This window comes from Aspergillus karnatakaensis, assembly GCF_047715665.1.
Source record: "Aspergillus karnatakaensis strain CBS 102800 unplaced genomic scaffold BJY04scaffold_92, whole genome shotgun sequence".
NCBI lineage: Eukaryota > Fungi > Ascomycota > Eurotiomycetes > Eurotiales > Aspergillaceae > Aspergillus > Aspergillus karnatakaensis.
The window spans coordinates 1-18,039 of record NW_027395804.1 but is presented as its reverse complement, the minus strand read 5'-3'; the positions used below and the strand labels follow the sequence as shown (position 1 = coordinate 18,039).

Sequence of the window (18,039 nt, the reverse complement as noted above, 5' to 3'; positions counted from 1 at the left end):
GCCTTGAGCATTCAAAATCAATTTCTCTCTCATTCAAAACGTATTTCTCTCCACGTTCGAAATGAAGATCCTCCTCACCGCCGCTCTGCTAATCGGGGCTACCCTGGCTCTACCTGCGGTAAGTACCATCTAGTCTGTCACTACCCTGTGATATTTGCCGATGCAGATGTAGGATTTTGCTAGAGATAGTAGCAACAGCCAGGAAGCGACTGTCGAGGCCGCCAACTTCTATACCGAGTTTGGCTGGCAGGGTAACGGAAAACGCGACGTCGAATCTGCCGAGGATGTCACTGTGGAAGCGGCCAACTTCTATACGGAATTCGGCTGGCAAGGCAATGGCAAACGCGACGCCGAGGCTACTGAGGATGCTACGGTGGAAGCTGCCAACTTCTATACCGAGTTTGGCTGGCAGGGTAATGGCAAACGTGACGCCGAAGAAGCGCAAGATGCCACCGTGGAAGCAGCAAATTTCTACACCGAGTTTGGCTGGCAGGGCAATGGCAAGCGTGACGCTGAAGAGGGGCAGGATGCCACCGTGGAAGCTGCCAACTTCTACACCGAGTTTGGCTGGCAGGGTAACGGCAAGCGTGACACCGAAGAGACCCAAGATGCTACAGTGGAAGCAGCAAACGGATACACCGAGTTCGGCTGGGTAGGAAAGCGGGAGGAGTAGAGGGTCTATGAAGTCCCTGGGTCAAAGAAGAGTTATGATTAGATGTGATCAAGGATTATGATGAATACGGCACATCATTCAGTGAGAGGATTAAAACGCAAGGGAAGACGGCTGCATGGTATTTAGGTATAAAGACACTCTCACATCGGATCGAATCGAATGCGAGCCCAGACCTTTTCGTGAATTTGAATCTAGTTTTTAATTTTCGTTGCAGTCTTTCGTAAGTGCTGCCTTGTATGTGTACACTTGACATGCACTACTAACCGAACTTCTATATCGGCTTCGGCCAAAGCTCAATAGCTTCGTCTATAATAACTTACACTGATGAGTAGTGTGACAACACCTCATTCTACGACCCAAACTCCTCAATGACACTTCTCGCCTCCGTAAACCCGCCCTCAACCTCAACAACCGGCATATCCAGCCCGAACCCCCGCGGTCCACCAACCGCCAGCCCTTTCTCCGTCTTCCACAGCGGATGAGCAGGTAACGCGATGACATTAACCCTCAATCCGAACCTCAAGTCCTGCGAGCCAATTGCCTCACCGTCCTGCCCGAGAATCGAAATCAGGTCGGGGACTGTACAAACGATCTTTTGGGACTGCTCTGAGGCTGTGGAGTCCGTGAGGGACGCATATAGATACTCGTTCTGGAAGGGAATGATCATGTGGCTCTGGCTGTCGGTGACGTTCGAACTGGAAGTCTGTGTGTGATGCTCCAGCTCGCGCTCTTCGTCGCCTAGGGGGGCGATGAGGACGCTGCCCATCGTGTAACCCCCGCCGACATGCCGACGGACATCGATGATTTTACCGCTGAAGAGCAATCTGCCGGCGCAAACGGAGAACTGTAAAGTCAGCAATTGCTGTATAATATTCGTTAAGAGGCAATAGGTAACTTACAATAGCATCAACGAGGTTGATCTTCTGGCGTTGCGCCATGTGCACCGCGCGGCCGAGATACCAAGCTTGGGAAATGGTGTTTGGGACGCCGTGGGCTTTTATCGCGGAGCCGGGTAGTGGGTTGGCGCAGACGGCACAGGCAAGACCTAGCTCTATGGCGGTTGTTCGCAGGATGGATTCAAGTCTTTGCGGTGTGTCGGTGTTCTAATGGTGTCAGTGAATAGCTCATATGGAGAGTGTGCTTAAGACTAACTCACCATCACAACGGAGGTGTTTCCTCGTGCGTCTGATAGGACACATGGGACGAGGGAGTGGCCGTAGACGCTGAATGTAGCTGGAGTGATTGTCAGCGAGTGTCATTTACTCTGCCAATTGAAGGAAGATGACGCACCGTGATACATCGTTGGGTAAGCTCTGCCCATAGCATCACCATCGACGATGGGAACGTCGAAATGTACGCCGGTTGGGAAAGCACTTAATCCATTACCACCACCCCTAGAATTGTCAGTAAAAGTCGAGAAGGTGGAGACGTCAATACATACACTTCGTCGAGTATCACGCCGTGGAACTTTTTTATCCCTTGGATTTTGTTGACTGCGTTGATGCCGGTAGTGATCTCTGTACCTCCGGCAATGCGTTCGTTGATCACACTCGGACTGCCATACCACGAGCCGAAACAGATGATATCATTGTCATTTAAGGACTGTGGCGAGACAATGCGCATCTTGCCCTCTCCCCCGTTTCTGAGGCAGTGTAAACCTTTGAGGTACTCGTGGTGCGTTGGACCACCACCTCCTGTGCCCAGGATACCACAGCCAGTGGAGATTAACTCTAGATCAACCTCCGAGACATACCAGACTCCATCTCTCACATCCGGACGATAAGATCCCAGGTCAATTTTGGCAGAGATTCTTGTTGTTGATTCTAGTGCATTGGGAATCTTGATCTTCTCGCCCTCATCCGCATCTACATCCTCAGTGATTGGCAAGGGAGGAGACGGAGGGAGCGTCAGTCCATCAGGAACAGCAAGTGGCCCGACAGCCCTGATCTGAATGCGCATTGCGCCCTTGTGCATATACTGCAACGGCATTTTATGGACCTCGACGACTCGAACATCCTCCCTTGCCGCGCCCTTCTCCACCGCAAGCTGGATCGCCTTTTTTCGCGCGGCGTCCACGATAGCACTCTCGTCCTTACCATCCAACAGCTCGACCATATCGACCTCTCCTGAGACTTTGGAAATTGCCGCGCCGACTGCGTTTGCAGCCCCTTGGTGTATAGGCTGAGTGCACTTCTCCACCCCGTCGAGATCATCGGTAACGAGCAGCGCCCCGCCACCGACAAGCAAGACGTGAACCGGAGCAGCTGAGACCTTCATTTGCTCGATGACTCCCTCGATCATTTTCTTAATTCGTTTCCGGCCGTTCTCGACAATCGAGCTGGGGATCTCCGTCACCAGCGATGCATCACCAAGCGCCGCCTTTCCCATGGCAACGACAATATCGCTCGCAGTGAGCGTGCTGCCGCCAAACACCTTGGCCTCCTTCCGAATCGCATGGCCGACGGAGCTCGGACCGACAGTCACTTCTTCAGTATCAGGGTCGATCTGAACAATGCTTCCGCCACCAAGGCCAACCGAAACGACCTCAGGCATTGAAAACGCCGTACGAACGCCGCCAACCTCTACAAAGCCCGGAGCCTGCCGAGGGAGGCCCGATGGAAGTAACGCACAAACATCCGTGGTTGTGCCGCCGATATCCACGACGATAATCTGCGCCTCGTCCGCCTGCTCGCCATCGATAGTCCTCTTCGTCTGATCAATGCCAGCAAGAAAGGCAGCACCAATCATGCTGTTCGTCGGCCCACTCGCGAATGTTTTGATCGGGAACTCAGCGGCTGTGTCGGCGTCAATGAGCGTTCCATCGTTTTGCGACAGGTACAGCGGGCATAAGAGCCCCAAGCGAGCCATCGCATGTCGGAACCCATTCTTAACCCGCCGACCGGTCCGTAAGATCGCTGCATTTAGAATCGTAGCATTCTCGCGCTCCAGCAGACCCGTCGGCCCGATGTCGTGTGAGCACACAACCTGTAGTTCGGGTTCTGTGTCTGTGAGGATCTCCCTGCACCGCTCCTCCTGCAGCCCCTCCGTGTCCAGAGGAGAAAACACCCCAACGAGAGCCACTGTCTTCACGCCCGAGGCAACAATCTCCCTTGCCGTCTCTCGAATCTGCTCGACATTCAACGGTGCAATTTCCCGGCCATCAATCTCAAACCCGCCGTCAAGATAATACGCCCCTCCATCAAGAACACCCCTCAACCCAACCGGAAAATCAGAAAACGGCGGGATCTGCCGCGTGAACGGCCCGCAGAGGCGCACGACTGCAACCCGGTCGAGTCGTCGGGTATCTGCTTCGATAAGGGCATTGATGAAGTGTGTAGTGCCGATGGTGACGCTTAGCACGCGCACCTGGTCAACTTGCGACTCTTCCAAGACTGCGCGGATGGCGTTTTCGATCCCGCTGGTGATGTCCGGGGTTGTGGAGGCCTTGTAGGAGGCTAGGACGCCGCGACCGGGGGTGTCGCTGGCGCGGAGGTCGAGGATGACGGCGTCGGTGTTTGTGCCGCCGACGTCGACGCCGATTCTGTAGAGGGACATGTTGGGAGAGGAGTAGGAGTCATCGTTTCCTCTGTGGAAGATGGCGAGGGTTTTAAGTATGGATTGTGGTAGTTGGCCGATGGAGGGGAGTTGGCCGACGAGTTGGGGTAGTTCGCCAATCTCAGCTGACTCTGTGGAGTCTGCCGAGATAAGAGGGAACGGACTGCTCCAACTCGCATTAAAGTCATCCATCTCCCTCCGGCATCGACTCATCTATATCATCAGAGAGTGACAGAAGACCGACGATGGGGGTCTCCGCGCTGCTCAAGAGGATCGAGTTGCCACACGAGTCTCGATGGATTGTGAGTTCTCCCTGATCGACTCGCCCGACCTTGCTAACGGGTCTAGAACGAAGATATCCGCCCTGTCGAGGCAGAGCGACGAACCTGGACCTTCTCATCCTTTCACAATTTCTGTACGACAGCTTTTATTCATCTGTTTAGATCACGCTGATACCCTCAGGGCTGTTGATCAACTGTACTATCGCCACCTACCTGACCGGTAGCTCACTCATCCCTTTAGGGCTCACTTGGTGGCAAGCAATCATCTGTGAGTTCTGTCATCCATCATCTAGGAAATTGTGCTAGAACTGACTTCAAAGCTATTATTCTTGGTAATATCATCGCAACCGGCGCCCTCATCGCCAGTTCACTTGCTGGAGCATACTATCACAGTAAGTTACCGACTCTTCCATGCGGATCAGAGACTAACTAGACAGTTGGATTTCCTGTTTTCAGTCGCGCGGTTTGGGGACTATGGGGCTCGCAGTTTGTGATCTGGAATCGAATATTCCTAGGTATTGGTAGGTTACACTAGCCTCAATCATTATGATGCATGCTAACCTCCATCAGTCTGGTAAGGGCATCTAACTTGTTTCCCTCACTAGATACTAACTAGCTACTCCGTACTCTGTAGGTACGGCTTCCAATCCTGGGTCGGCGGCCAATGCATCTATCTGATCCTCCTCTCGTGGGACCCCGACTTCGCAACCGCCATCCCAAACACCATCCCCGCCTCAACAGGCACCACAACCGCCGAATTCGTTTGCTACATCATCTTCTGCGTCCTCAGCCTCCCCGCCCTCTGGATCCGCCCGCACCGCATCCAACTCTTCTTCTACATCTCCTCCGCCATAACCCTCACCTTCTTCCTCGTGCTCCTCATCTGGTCCCTCGCAACAATGGGCCCCGACGGCTTCGGCTCAACCCTCACAAACAACGCCGCCATCCCCGCAACAGGCGGGCCCAATTCCACAGCCTGGCTAATGATCTACGGCACCATGTCCACAATCGGCGCCATCGCCGCCGGAATCCTCAACCAGAACGACTTCAGCCGCCTTGCCCCGCGCCCTGCCCACGCAATCTGGGGCCAGGCATTTGCCTTCCCGCTGTATAGCATCATCGGCTCCGTAATCGGCATCCTCGTCACAGCCGCAACGCAGAACCGCCTCGGCGGCGACGCAGTCTGGAACCCACCCACGCTGTTCGTCGCACTGCTGGAAAAGGATAACACGGCGGGTACCCGCGCCGCGGTGTTCTTCGCTGGTCTGGCGCTCTCAATCTCCCAGCTAGGCAGTAACCTTCCGGGAAACGCAATCCCCGGTGGTCTGGATCTGGCATCCGTCTTCCCGCAGTGGATCAATATCCGCCGCGGCGCATACATCATCGCGCTTTTCAGCCCCGTTGTCAACCCCTGGAAGCTCGTGAATACCGCGACGATATTCCTGACCGTCCTTTCCGGGTACGGAGTCTTCCTAGCACCGATGACGGGGTTAATGGCAGCACATTATCTCATCGTGTGCGGCTCAAAGGTCAAAGTCGAGGATCTCTATAGAGGAGACAAGGAGAGCATCTACTGGTTCAACAAGGGCGTGAACTGGCGCGCGCCGATTGCGGTGAGTCCAGCCTTCCAGAAAACCACATCCCCTCCCTCATTCTCTATCTCGAATACCAGGGCCAGATAACTAATTGCGATATTGGTAGTGGATCATCGGCGTCGTTCCCTGCATGCCGGGCTTCGTTGCCGCCGTCAACACCTCGATAACTGTCTCAGACGGCGCGACGGAATTGTACTACTTGAACTACCTCTATGGGTTTCTGTCCAGCGCGGCGGTTCATACATTCCTTCATTGGGCTGTTCCTGATAAGCGGCTCGATGCGTTCGTGAAGGACGGCATGAGTGCCCGGGATCTCCAGCGGATCTACGAGGGCGAGGGCGGGGAGGTGGTGGTTGCGCAGAATGCGGATGAGAATGAGCTTGAGATTGAAGCGCGGACGGAGATGGTTCGGGGGAAGTATTAAGACAAGTTCATGTTGAGTAGATTCAGGGAACAAAGATACTGCGATATCGGTTGTATCTGGACATTAGAAAGTGTTTTTAGGTTGTGTCCCGCGGAGAGATGTCTCCCGGTATCGTAGTAACAGTAAAAGCTCGAGCTTGCTATATACTCAACGCTCAACCGCCCAAGAGGTTCTGTAGGGATCAGGCCCGGCTTTCGGTTTCGATAGCTATCATAGACGCACATTAATATCGCCTTTCTATACCGCAAAGCAAACCATCGAACTCGCTACGCAGGACTCCCACCAATTTCCCTCCCCCTAACACCCCTCGCATGCGCAATAAACTCCCCCGCTCTCGCAAAGAACGAATTAACCCTCAGCATCGTCGGGCGGAGAAGTAACCTGCCACGCAACTCTACCTCTGGACACGCGATCAACCGCTCTAAACAGCTCTGCAAGCTTTCCAGTAGTCGGTACGCATCTTCGATGTCGCGCGGCTCGGTGGCGAGGAGAAAGAGGTAGATGAGGAAATTTCCGCACAGGATTAGCTGGGAGCGGGAGTCTGATGTGGTTTCCAACGTTAGTTGAGGGCCCAGAGTAGTAGCAGAGAGGGTAAGGACGTACGGCGCGGCCAGAAAGCTCCGAGTGACGAGGCTGTAATATCCTCCATGAGAGCTGGAAATGATTGGAATTGATGCAGGGCTGTGGAGAGCCATTGTTGGGAGTTTGGAGACGGCGAGGGTCTAGTGATGGGGTATATGAGGCCGCGGAAGAGGAGGGCTTGGGTTGCGTAGTAGGAGAGATGGAGGGGGCCTGTCAGAGGTTAGAGAGTTCTGGAAAAAGCATAAAGGGGCATGCCGTTATTTGGAGACGAGCTTGTTGCTATGCAGGTTGGCAGGAGGCTGTGCCATTCTTTTAGTCCCTCGCGGATCTCCACGAGCGTACTGCGTGACTGCGCTGTGGAATTGACCTGACTAAATCAGAATACTGTTAGCCGATGACTGTCCAGATATTACTCAGAGTCGTTGCCTCACCAGCTACAGTCTAGAATCGCCCGCATCTCACACGCAACCTGGACCGTCTCTAGAAACCGAGCTCCATCCTCAATTCGGAATGTCTCACCCCGATCATCCACTAAATAGGCCAACTCAGGCTCGACACTTTCACCACATCTCAAATCATCCATAGTCGGCCGTCTGGTATTGAACGACCCAGCGGCAATATGCGGCGGATTCCCATGCGCAACAGCAGACCAGCAGTCATTAACAAACACAGCCCACCACAGCTTCCACCGTGCTCTCTTCTCCCACTCTGAAATCCTCCACTGCTCAGGGTCCTGGTGCAGACCGATCATCTGCGCACACGCTGTAGCCTGGGACGCGAGAATCCAAAGACTAGGCGACTCAACGCTGTCAATCTCCGGTGGCTGCGTGTGCATGAGCAAGAGGCACGCTGCTAGTTTCAGTAGATTCGGCGCCTCGAGTTCCCGACGCAGCGAGGCGTGCGCATAATTCACAAGCTGATACTGTTGGAACGGACAGACCGTCGGAAGGGTCTTGTCCCAGTTCCAGAAAACACAAGCCATGGCGTAGATGGCCCCGCGTAAGGACGCAGGAATCTTCATCTTATCCGTGCGATACTGGCGGAGGAAGCGGTTTTTCGACAGGACTGGAAGCCCGGGATGGACGTGTCTGAAGTATAGTCTCACCAGCGCTGCGCTATGCGGGCTAACTAATTTCTCAATTTCGTCGGAAGCTTCCTGCATGGCTTCATTTGTGTGCGCGGGAAATTCATCCTGCAGGAGCAGGAAATGGACTGGGTGGTTGTTGGGATCGGAACGGCCGTCGTGGACCTGTACATACTTGGCATCTATCTCGTCCTGTTCGCTGAGAAGGATCGAGCCGAAGAGACCGAGGAATATAGGGTCCTGCTCGGATGCGAGGCCCATGGAGTGGGCTGTTCGGTCGGGGGCGTCTTCAAGCGATTGGACATTTTCCGGATGGCCTTGACTGGGTGGGGGGGCTTGACTATTGCCACGATTTACTGATGTCGGTTGAAGCAAGCCATTGTGGATGGCTACTGCCGGTGCAGGCCGGGGGCTGGTGGAGGAGGGTAGATGCCGCCTGGAATGTGTGGTAGTGACAGACTGACAGACCAACCCCCGACTTCGGCAGAAGACACCTAAACTATAGGTAAGTCCGCATACTGGATCAGGATGAGTAGTATGACTAACAAGGAGGCTCTCCATTAATGACACAGGCGGTCTTGCGCCTCCGGCAGACGTCGCAGGGGCGGTTCTTGCGGCTTCTCGGCTGGCGGGTCTGGCCGAAGCTGCTCCGGACTTTGAATCGGCGGGGAGGTCTGGGGTCTTCAGTGCCGACAGGCTGCTCCAAAGGGCTGGGTTCGGTGGGTTGAGGATCCATGGATAGAGTGGAGGAGCTCACTACATTCAGGAGAGAGAAATTTGGGGAGGAAGTTGACCGAAGGTTGGCCGATAGAAAACGGAAGCTAACCTGTTTCGATCTGGTCTATCTGGTCCGGAGACGATTGGGGACATGGCTCTATATCTGTTCAACGTCTAGGGTAGTGCTGGCAGCTTTTTGAAGAGGAAGCAATAATGATACCTTGAGTCAAGAAGGGTCAGGATATTGAGGGTCCATTGGGTAGAATATGAGGAATGGTACTACAAATATAGAATACACATCCTGGCTTAAGACTGCCTTACACGATTGCAGTAGCTGCGGTATACCTGATGAAGTCCACATATGCTTGTTGCTGTTGAACACCCTTGTTTGATCTCTGGAACGGGTGCTGCAATGGTCGATCCAGAGTCATCACAACGAGAATCCCTTCCTGTTGGATACGCATAGTGAGCTCGGGGCAATGCGACCGGAAGGAATTGGACTCATCTTTGAACTTCAGCCAGTGCACTCCCAGGCCTCGTATCCTAGGAAGAGACCGGGCAAATAGTTCCTCTTCATGCCTTTGTCTTCGATCCAGCATGCTACAACCCGATTATAGCTGATATACTAGCTGATATACACTCCGTGTATGCAATTGCAACAGTCGCCATACTACTAAAGTCCGAATCCTGGCTCAATCCGGGTCGTCCTGGACCGAGCACTCTCTCGGATTCCATGACGTGGGCCATAATGGCGTCAGTGCAGAGAATAATGTGTTCTATCTCACTGGCAAGACTCTTCTGAGCGCAATCGGAGAAAGCCTTTTCTCTTTATCTATTAAACACTACCAATACCTCGATATCCAGCCACCGTCCACCTGCACCCCCCGCCGCTCCAAAATCTAACCACTCTAGTAAGACCACTCTCTAGCAAGAAGCCCCCGAAGGAACATTCTTACACTTACTACTCTTCTTCCCGCCCTTAACACTAACCCCCGACCAAGTCCAGTCCTTGCAGCTGCCACTGCCACAAAGAATATACACATCCGTCGCGCTGCTCTTCACGGTACCGGTAACCTTCTTGAAGGTGATATCCTCGACCTTGATTCCATTCGTGGGCGTGCCAGTCGGGCTTCCATTCTGATAATCCTGCTGCACGACGATCCCGTACTTGGTGATGCCGGAGAGCTTGATGTCCTCGAACTTGACGCCAGTCACAGAGCCAGAAGCCTTGTAGACGGTCTTGATGCGCGCGCCGTTCTGCGAGTTCACGACCTGCGTGTTGGAGATGGTCACGTCGTTGACGGTGTTGTCGCTGCGGCCGCCAACAGAGCCGATGCTGAGCCCGTGGCCGCCGTTGCAGTAGCCGTTGGTGAAGGTGATGTGCTAGAAATAGTTTTCGTGTTAGCCTGCGTTTCGTTTCTTCCTCCTAGAATGGATAGTAGAGACAACAAACCTCTCCCGAATTAATAGCCAGACAATCATCCTGGTTATACACCGTCGCCCCATCAATGGTAATATAGGTACTTTTGCCAATATCAAACGCATCGGTGTTATGCCCCTTACTGGTCCCCGCGGAGTTATCGATCGTCACGCCCGTGATGGTCAGATGGTCCGACTGGATGCTGAATCCCTGCACGGGGGTGTTGTAGACCCTCAGCCCCTGGATCTGGGACTTGTTGAGCTTGTGCGCGGAGAAGAACTTGGGCTTGGTCTTGCCGCCGTTGCTGCCCTTGGTGTCCCACCAGCGGGCGCCGTCGCAGTTGATTTTCGCGCCCGAGGCCTGCTTCACGGTGATGGAGGTTCCCGAGACGGAGATCAGGGGGCCTTTCCATTCTTTGTAGCCGAAGGTGGTTTCGCCTTTGAAGATGACCTATATGAGTCTTTTAGTATTTGGATGGAGTCACGGGAGGGGAAGAAGTGGGGATGGATGTACGGTGGTTCCGGTTTTCAGACCGGTCAGGTCGAGGGTCTCGCCGGCGGGCACGGCGATGTTGTCGAGGGTGATGGTCGAGCAGGACTTCTTGCCGGACTTTGCGGCGGAGGCGGACTTGAAGGTGCAGGAGGAGCGGGCCTCGAGGTCTGTGGCTGGGGCAGCACTGGCCAGCATCGCGCCCATGACCGCGGCCACGAGGGTGGATTTGAAGAAATGCATGGTGAGTTGAGGTTTCTCAGGGAAAGAATGGATAGGGTGTGCTCAGCAGACCCTGATAAGTAGGAAATGAAAGGAATGACGATGATAGAGAGAGGAAAACAGCGGGGGGGGGGGCTTGGTGGTTTATATAGCTCTGCAGCCCTTGACGTTGTGGTCAGTTCGTTCTGTATAGGAGATCTATAGATGGGGGTGTTGTCTACATGCAACGACCGCCGTTTGAGCTAGAAGAGAACTCTATCTGAGAGCGAATCATTGCTGTTGTCTCCACAAGACGCGTGAAGCTTCGCCGGAAATCACCCTGCATTCAGCGCTCTGCCGAGACGCACGTTCGAGCCCTAGGTCAGCTTTGACCCCTGGCGTGAGATCTAATTGCCCTTGTTTGATCATGTCTTGCCTGAGTCTGGTTCGGTCCATGGGGCAGTGTACTCTGAAGCTCGAATGTCAGTCAAAGAAATGAGAATGAATTCAAAAGCTATTAGCAATTGCTCATTGACCTACGAACTCGTCCGGCTATACGCCGCAGCAGCGTTGGCAATCTAGACCTCGTTTGCGGCTGCTCTCCTAGACTCCCACAGACGGCGAAAACCTCTGGTAGAAAAAGTCAACAGTTCTTCAGGCGGTTTCAGATTGGAAGCTTGACCTTCTCGATGAGCCAATAGAAAGCCAGATCTGGGTAGGCAGCAAGATTGTTGAGTGGATACTGCCGGATCATTCGGCTGCCCTAAATTACCTGCCAGTGCCGAGGTCTCTACAGTAGGAGGGAGTGTGCCACTTCGTCTCGTCAGCTCCGTCTCAAGCTCTTTCAAATATCGTGATTGAGCCTTAATCTTTCTAAAAACGCAGGTAGCTGCTGGGATTGTAGAAGTGAAGCTGAGCACCCTACCGCTCGTAGTCTGATCATGCAGGCTCATACCACAAATTGAACCTTCGGGTTGGAATTGCAGAATGTCTCAGGCGATATTGTGTGGCTGACATGAAATATCAACACGAGTCATGTTACACCAGGCTGACTGCTCGTTAAGTACCTTGGACTGAACACCAAGGCTAGACCTCAGGGGGACCTTATATCTCCAAAGCTAGCTAGACTAGCTTCGCCCCTGATATCTATAAACTAAATCACCTGCCGAGTTAAAGTAAGTGACAGTGGCTCGCCTTGCTTAGATAAACGCCCTACGTCTGGTTGAGTAACTTGATTATCGAGCTGTACCAGGGATATCTCCGAGTGTCAGCTTATCGGCAACCGGGCTTACGCTCTACCTCCTGGTACAAGACTCTGGGTCAAGATAGCTTTATCGGCCGATGACTTGAAGGGTATGTTGTAGCGAGCCTGGCTCTATCAAGGACAGATGGAATAGAGCGTCTGCTGGTGGTGTTGACTGAAATATACCTAGGCCGAAACGTAAAACACCGAAGTGCACATAACCGTCGGGGTCAGTAGAACGAAGCGTAGGTCTCAGGCTGCAAATAGGCCCATAGTCGGCAAGCTGGGAAGCATGGTACATCAATCGCCGGGGTAGTTGTCTTGGCTGTAAAGGCGACCTCCGGATTGGCAGAGCAGCGGGCGCTTGATCACGATACGAGGAACATATCAACGATCTCATCGGGGTTGAGAGTGAGAGTTGCCATTATATATCCTGGGATGGACTTTCCCACTTTCTTTACTCGTGTTCTGAGACCGACTGAGAGGATCGCATTATATATCATCATGGACAAAAGACCTACCTTTGAAGGTTCGTGGCAATTAGTATCAGGACGGGCCCTGCTGATTCCATTCCCAACCAGAAGTCACAGGCTGCCAGGAAGCCCTTCTCGAATGGGCCGAGAGCTTCGATGAAAAGGTATGCAGCTATTAATATCAGTTATCTGCAGATTATGTGAGTTCAGATCGAGACTAACAGCTGTTGTATCCAGGACTGGGATCGTCTCCGAAAATGCATAGCCCCAACCCTCAGGGTACCAACATCCCCTCATCCTTATTCCTCTCCGCGTCGCTAACTCTTATGCTTGTAGATTGACTACAGCGTCGTCCTCAACAAACTCTGGGAAGACCTCCCCGCCGAAGCCTTCGTCGCCATGGCCGCAGACCCCTCCTTCCTCGGAACGCCGCTGCTAAAGACCCAGCATTTTGTCGGCGCGTCTAAATGGGAGAAAGTCACGGACGATCGGATTGTCGGATGCCATCAGATGCGCGTGGCGCATCAGAGATATACCGACGAGACGTTGACGACGGTTGCGGTGAAGGGGCACTCGCATGGGTCGGCGACGATGTGGTATAGCAGGGTTGAGGGGGTGTGGAAGTTTGCGGGGCTGTGTCCGCATGCAAGATGGAGTGAGTTTGATTTTGATAAGGTGTTTGAGGATATGAGGGGGAAGGTGGAGGGGGGGGAGGTGGCTGTGGGTTGTGGTGTTGAGGTGGTGGGTGGGTAGATTTGGTTGTTGATACTTCAGCAGAGTATTTCTGAAACGAGGGATAGGTATGGAGTGTCTTGAACATGATAACGGAGGCTGTATACCTATTCCTATTACCTATTCCTATGTGACGCCATAGCACCAACTCAAGGAGGAAGGGTCCGATAAGACAGAAAATCCGGGCTGTCTCGAACCACCCGGGCGATCATATTCACTCACTTAATCTTCTCTCAATTTTCAAAGTAACACAACTCACCCTCCCTGAAGCTGAAGAGCTATATCTCACTACTCATTCCACCACCACCAACACCACAACCACCACGATGAAGTTCGGAACCCTCTACACGCACGCCGTAAGCCACCAAGCATCCAGACCGCGACAACCCACTAACCCTCTCATCAAGGTCTCCCCCCGCGCCGTTGCCCTCCTCGCAACCGCCAGAACCCACAACCTAAACCTCGAAATCATCCACACCGAGCAAGAAGAACACCCTACGGCATACCAGAAGCTGCTAGCCGTCAACTCCCTCGGCCAGGTCCCGACCTTCGTTGGCGCCGATGGATTCGTGCTGACGGAATTTATCCCGATTACGCTCTACTGTACGTCTGCTTTATCCCCGTTGCCTGCGGCAGTTTGTGCTGTTCAGGACTGATGTTGTTTGTTTGTTTGTTTGTTATACCTACAGTTGCCGCCCAAAACGACACCACCACCCTCCTCGGCCCGACTAGACGCTCCAACTACGAGATCCTGAAATGGATGTCCTTTACGAATAGCGATCTCCTCCCCGCTATTGGCGGGTGTTTGCTCCCGCAGATCGAGAAGCGGCAGGTGATTCGGCAGGATCATAATGATAGTGTGCGGGCGCTTCGGGCGCGATGTGCATATCTGGATCAGCATTTGCATGGGAAGGGGTTTCTGGTCGGGGAGCAGCTGACGGTTGCGGATTTCTTTGTCGCCGGGGCGCTGATCGGGGCGTACATGGCTTGGGATGTGGCCATGTGGAAGCGGTATCCGGCTTTGTCGAAGTGGTTTCGCAAGATTGTTGAGGTGCAGGTGATGCAGGAGGTTGTGGGCGAGTTGGATCATTTTGGGCTGCCGTTTCCAGCTGTGCGGGAGTAAGTCCTGGAGTGATTCATTTACCTAGGCTAGGACAGTCATGCTCGGCTAAGACAGAGCCAGAATCAGAAACAACTTCATCATGAAGAAGTAGCTACCTAAAGTACCTAAGGTATGCTATGGTACTCAATCTACCACTCCCACCGCCCACCCCTCTTAACAAACATACCCACCTCCCCATCCCTCTCCCCCTGCACAATCTCCAAAACCCCCCTCGCTGCCTCCGCCGCACTATCACCCCCCATCGCCTCCCTCCTGCCCCGATCCGCCTCCCCCGTTAGATTCGTAACCACCAACCCCGGACAAAACGCCCAGACCTTCGCCCCGAACCCGGCATAGCTCGCCTGCATGCAAGCCGTCGCCATATTCAGCGCCGCCTTGGAGATGCGGTACGCCTCGAACGGGAGCGCGTACGAGGGTGAATTCGGGTTCGAGCGCTCGCTGATGGAACCTAGACCTGCGGAAACATTTATAATACGGGGATCGGTGGATTTCTTTAGCAGTGGGGCAAGGGATTGAGATAGAACAAATGCGCCAACGGCGTTGGTGTTGAGGGTTTCGAGGAGGGAGGAGCGCGCGTCGGTGGATGTCGTCGTCAGGGCGATGCCGGCGTTGTTGATGAGGATGTCGAGGACGCCGTGGGTGGTTGTGATGGTCTCGACGGCGGCGGCGATGGTGCTGTCGTCGGTTACGTCGAGGTGGATGAGGGCTAGGGTGCCGGCCGGGTTGCGGGATTGCAGGTCAGCGAGGGCCTTCTGACCCTTTTCGAGGCTGCGAGAGCCCATGAGGACGTGGTTGTTTGGGGATGCGGCGGCTAGGGCGTAGCTGGTTTCGTAGCCGATTCCGCTGGTGGCGCCTGAGAGGTTAGCTGCGTTGTTGTTAATGATGGTGGAGGACTTACCGGTGACGAGGATGATCTTCTTCTCGGACATGGTTGAGTGGTGTTGGATGGAATTCAGAGTTGTTGCTGATGTTGTCGTATCCTGCCGGCTCCTCTGCCCTTTATACATGGTCGGATTTAATTTCACTTCTTATTTCCTTGTAGCTGAAGCACTGCATCGCATCCTGGAGTGTGCACGGCTCCGCGGGGCCGACACTGTTGACGACCTGGATCAGCCAACCCCAGTGCTCCCCGCCATATCAACACGCGTGAAATAGTAGAGCATAAAGTAGCACATCTACGTACTGCACTAAGGTTCCCGCGGTGATTTGCTCGATAAACCAATGCCTCGCAGTAACTCCTACGGACCGAGCGGACTCCGTACCCAGATGCAGATAGGGCTGCATACCCCTCGATCGACTCAGAATGATTGCATACACAGCCGTATATAATTGGCTGAGGCGATGACAGCTAGACGTCAGCGCGGGGATATGTCTGTGTTTTTAGGTCGTTATCTCCATACCAAGCTCTTGGCCTCTGGGCACCGTCGCATCTCCGTCAGTCACTAACTCCGGGTGGTGCTATACAGACTGAGCAGATCAGCAACATCTTAGTACAGCACGCCTGTCATGACGAGCTTCAAGCATCCTCTGCAGTTTCCTCCTCCAACAGGAGCAGATTCTGCCGACTCGTCATTGGTTCAGCTCGCCATACAACGGATCTAGTTTCCTCGATCTGCTTCTTGACGAAGCCATCCATGCTCGCAAGCACACCCGCGAACTTCTCCCTTGTACCTGTGCTGTACTCTGCCAGATCAGGGACGGTCCACTGGTCGTATAAGCGGCCATGCGAACTCAGAAGCTGAAAACTACCATGGTAGCGGAGGAATAGATAACACAGGTAGCAGAGGTATTTGCTCGTGCCGATGGTTCGTGGTTGCATTGTATCTGTTGATGGTGTGCTATCCTCGACCAGGTGTGAGTTCTTTGCGATCTCCACGACGAGTTGGACCTCAGCGTGGACGTGGCAGGTACGAGCCCACGATTCGTATGCGATGCTGGTTGGGATGCTCGGGTATGGAGACAAATATTGAATGTCGACATGTCGGAATAGATGCGGAAATTGGTTTGCCACTGCAACGAGGTCGTTTGCGATTCTCCAGTACGCCCCGATCTTTTCAAGCTGTCGAAGGGTTTTGATCGCTGCCGCGACCTGGGCGGTTTCTCCTGCGCTCTCGAGTTTAGATGCATAGGCGCCAATGAGTGGGGACTGACACCAAGAGAACGTGGCTTTGACAAGCTCCTGAAGCGCCGGCGTGTTTTCGGTTTCGGAAGTCTCGAACCCTTCATACACGCTCCGGATGTCCTGAATCAATGCTGCGATTGCGTCTCGAAGTTTGCGGTCGGACCGCCGAGCATAGACATGCTGCGCCCGATGCAAGAGATTCTCAAAGTCCCGCCACAACGGCTTTTTGTGCGTTCTGGCCAGATGCTTCGGCTTGGTCCATTTCCTTGAACGCAGGCGGCCGAGGAGTTTCTGCTCGTGCTGTTGGATGATCGATTGGAAAATGATCTCGGTGCTAGTCGACTGAGGGGACTGCAGCTGTTCAGCCACAGCTTGCAGCATTTTCTGAACACTGTCGTTCGTAGCGTCCATACCGGCTACGCGGATTACCATGGTGGGGAGATTCGCAGTGATGTGCTGTTCGAGGCAGATGGCTGCCACGCTCTGAGCTCCTTCGGTCACGGCGGCGATGTAAGCGAGGTCGTCGGCGACTTGCTTTTCTAGTTTCAGCGGCAGGAATAAACTCGAGTTGTCGTGTTGTGAGTCATTTTCTGCAGTTAGGACATCCATGGGCACGGCATTCGTCTGCTTCTCCAACTCGACGAGGTGGTGTCTGAATTCATCTTGTGTTATGTGCGACCAAATTGAGTCCGGCATGATATTGGGTTTAGCTGAGGTGGGAAGAGAAGTGTAGGATACCTAGATGGTAGATGTGGACGCAGAGGGGCATGGAGAGCGATCGGAAAAAGTTGACTGCAAGGAGCTGTGAGTTCTGATTGGCGGAAGCCTGCAAAGCGGAGTGTATGTTATATCTGAATTCTACGTGTCTAGTCATGATATATATATATTCATCAATGGTGGCTCTGATAACTCCTCCCCTGAAACTCCTCATCCGCCTCTTCATGCGTGATCTCAAAGGTCGTCTCCTGATACACCCCCCCAACGCTGTCCGAAACTTCACTATCCATATCCCTCATCTCCAGATTCCTATCCCTATCGCCATTCGCCTCTCTATCCTTCCCCGTCACAATCTCCTCCGTCGAGTCATGCCTCCCATCTCCAACACGCCCACTAAGAGTCCGCCTCTTCCTGCGCAAAAACCCCCACTTCCACCCTCCAGTCGTCTCCTCCCGGGCATCCCCCTTCCCTTTTCCTTTCCCACTCTCACTCCCCTCCTCCCGCTCCCCATCAGACTCCCTCCCCCCAGCACTAATATGCGTCCGAAACGTACAATCCTGACTATACGCATAGATCCTCCCCACCGCAGTCTCCCCCCCACTCTCCCC

At 53.8% G+C, this 18,039-nt stretch overlaps 10 protein-coding genes across 10 annotated transcripts; 4 read left to right on the top strand and 6 right to left on the bottom strand.

The window, feature by feature from the left end:
• Window positions 1-61: 61 nt before the first annotated feature.
• Window positions 62-673, top strand: BJY04DRAFT_224474 (uncharacterized protein; the record flags this gene model as incomplete). Its single annotated transcript, XM_073717978.1, has 2 exons — window positions 62-118; window positions 173-673. The coding sequence occupies 2 exons, from the start codon at window positions 62-64 to the stop codon at window positions 671-673; spliced, it is 558 nt and encodes a 185-aa protein (XP_073564776.1).
• A 174-nt stretch (window positions 674-847) lies between these two features.
• On the bottom strand, window positions 848-4,240 carry BJY04DRAFT_172168 (uncharacterized protein). Its single transcript, XM_073709253.1, has 5 exons — window positions 2,115-4,240; window positions 1,964-2,067; window positions 1,830-1,906; window positions 1,573-1,776; window positions 848-1,517 (listed from the first exon to the last, which is right to left on the bottom strand). Exons 1-5 carry the CDS (start codon window positions 4,226-4,228, stop codon window positions 1,023-1,025), a joined length of 2,994 nt encoding a protein of 997 aa, XP_073564775.1. The 5' UTR covers window positions 4,229-4,240; the 3' UTR covers window positions 848-1,022.
• Window positions 4,241-4,303: 63 nt separating this feature from the next.
• On the top strand, window positions 4,304-6,746 carry BJY04DRAFT_202843 (nucleobase cation symporter-1 family protein). The gene is made up of 7 exons (XM_073713271.1): window positions 4,304-4,530; window positions 4,577-4,643; window positions 4,691-4,777; window positions 4,830-4,901; window positions 4,947-5,030; window positions 5,143-6,122; window positions 6,211-6,746. Exons 1-7 carry the CDS (start codon window positions 4,474-4,476, stop codon window positions 6,526-6,528), a joined length of 1,665 nt encoding a protein of 554 aa, XP_073564774.1. The 5' UTR covers window positions 4,304-4,473; the 3' UTR covers window positions 6,529-6,746.
• A 48-nt stretch (window positions 6,747-6,794) lies between these two features.
• Window positions 6,795-8,930, bottom strand: BJY04DRAFT_224471 (Zn(II)2Cys6 transcription factor; the record flags this gene model as incomplete). The annotated part of the gene is made up of 5 exons (XM_073717977.1): window positions 6,795-7,069; window positions 7,132-7,320; window positions 7,453-7,481; window positions 7,542-8,688; window positions 8,741-8,930. The coding sequence occupies 5 exons, from the start codon at window positions 8,928-8,930 to the stop codon at window positions 6,795-6,797; spliced, it is 1,830 nt and encodes a 609-aa protein (XP_073564773.1).
• A 783-nt stretch (window positions 8,931-9,713) lies between these two features.
• Window positions 9,714-11,136, bottom strand: BJY04DRAFT_172113 (glycoside hydrolase family 28 protein). The gene is made up of 3 exons (XM_073709252.1): window positions 10,845-11,136; window positions 10,365-10,781; window positions 9,714-10,294 (listed from the first exon to the last, which is right to left on the bottom strand). Exons 1-3 carry the CDS (start codon window positions 11,061-11,063, stop codon window positions 9,836-9,838), a joined length of 1,095 nt encoding a protein of 364 aa, XP_073564772.1. The 5' UTR covers window positions 11,064-11,136; the 3' UTR covers window positions 9,714-9,835.
• Window positions 11,137-12,768: 1,632 nt separating this feature from the next.
• arp1 (scytalone dehydratase arp1) lies at window positions 12,769-13,490 on the top strand (the record flags this gene model as incomplete). The annotated part of the gene is made up of 4 exons (XM_073717976.1): window positions 12,769-12,793; window positions 12,846-12,901; window positions 12,975-13,016; window positions 13,074-13,490. 4 exons carry the CDS (start codon window positions 12,769-12,771, stop codon window positions 13,488-13,490), a joined length of 540 nt encoding a protein of 179 aa, XP_073564771.1.
• A 15-nt stretch (window positions 13,491-13,505) lies between these two features.
• Window positions 13,506-14,648, top strand: BJY04DRAFT_202837 (glutathione S-transferase family protein). The gene is made up of 3 exons (XM_073713269.1): window positions 13,506-13,825; window positions 13,877-14,072; window positions 14,159-14,648. The coding sequence occupies exons 1-3, from the start codon at window positions 13,796-13,798 to the stop codon at window positions 14,590-14,592; spliced, it is 660 nt and encodes a 219-aa protein (XP_073564770.1). The 5' UTR covers window positions 13,506-13,795; the 3' UTR covers window positions 14,593-14,648.
• Window positions 14,649-14,720: 72 nt separating this feature from the next.
• On the bottom strand, window positions 14,721-15,521 carry BJY04DRAFT_224467 (uncharacterized protein; the record flags this gene model as incomplete). The annotated part of the gene is made up of 2 exons (XM_073717975.1): window positions 14,721-15,445; window positions 15,491-15,521. The coding sequence occupies 2 exons, from the start codon at window positions 15,519-15,521 to the stop codon at window positions 14,721-14,723; spliced, it is 756 nt and encodes a 251-aa protein (XP_073564769.1).
• A 247-nt stretch (window positions 15,522-15,768) lies between these two features.
• Window positions 15,769-17,507, bottom strand: BJY04DRAFT_172098 (nucleic acid/nucleotide deaminase domain-containing protein). Its single transcript, XM_073709251.1, has one exon. It carries the CDS (start codon window positions 17,408-17,410, stop codon window positions 16,109-16,111), a length of 1,302 nt encoding a protein of 433 aa, XP_073564768.1. The 5' UTR covers window positions 17,411-17,507; the 3' UTR covers window positions 15,769-16,108.
• Window positions 17,508-17,604: 97 nt separating this feature from the next.
• Window positions 17,605-18,030, bottom strand: BJY04DRAFT_224465 (uncharacterized protein; the record flags this gene model as incomplete). Its single annotated transcript, XM_073717974.1, has 1 exon — window positions 17,605-18,030. A coding segment is annotated over one exon (426 nt), but the record flags the coding sequence as incomplete, so codon positions are not given.
• Between the last annotated feature and the right edge of the window lie 9 nt (window positions 18,031-18,039).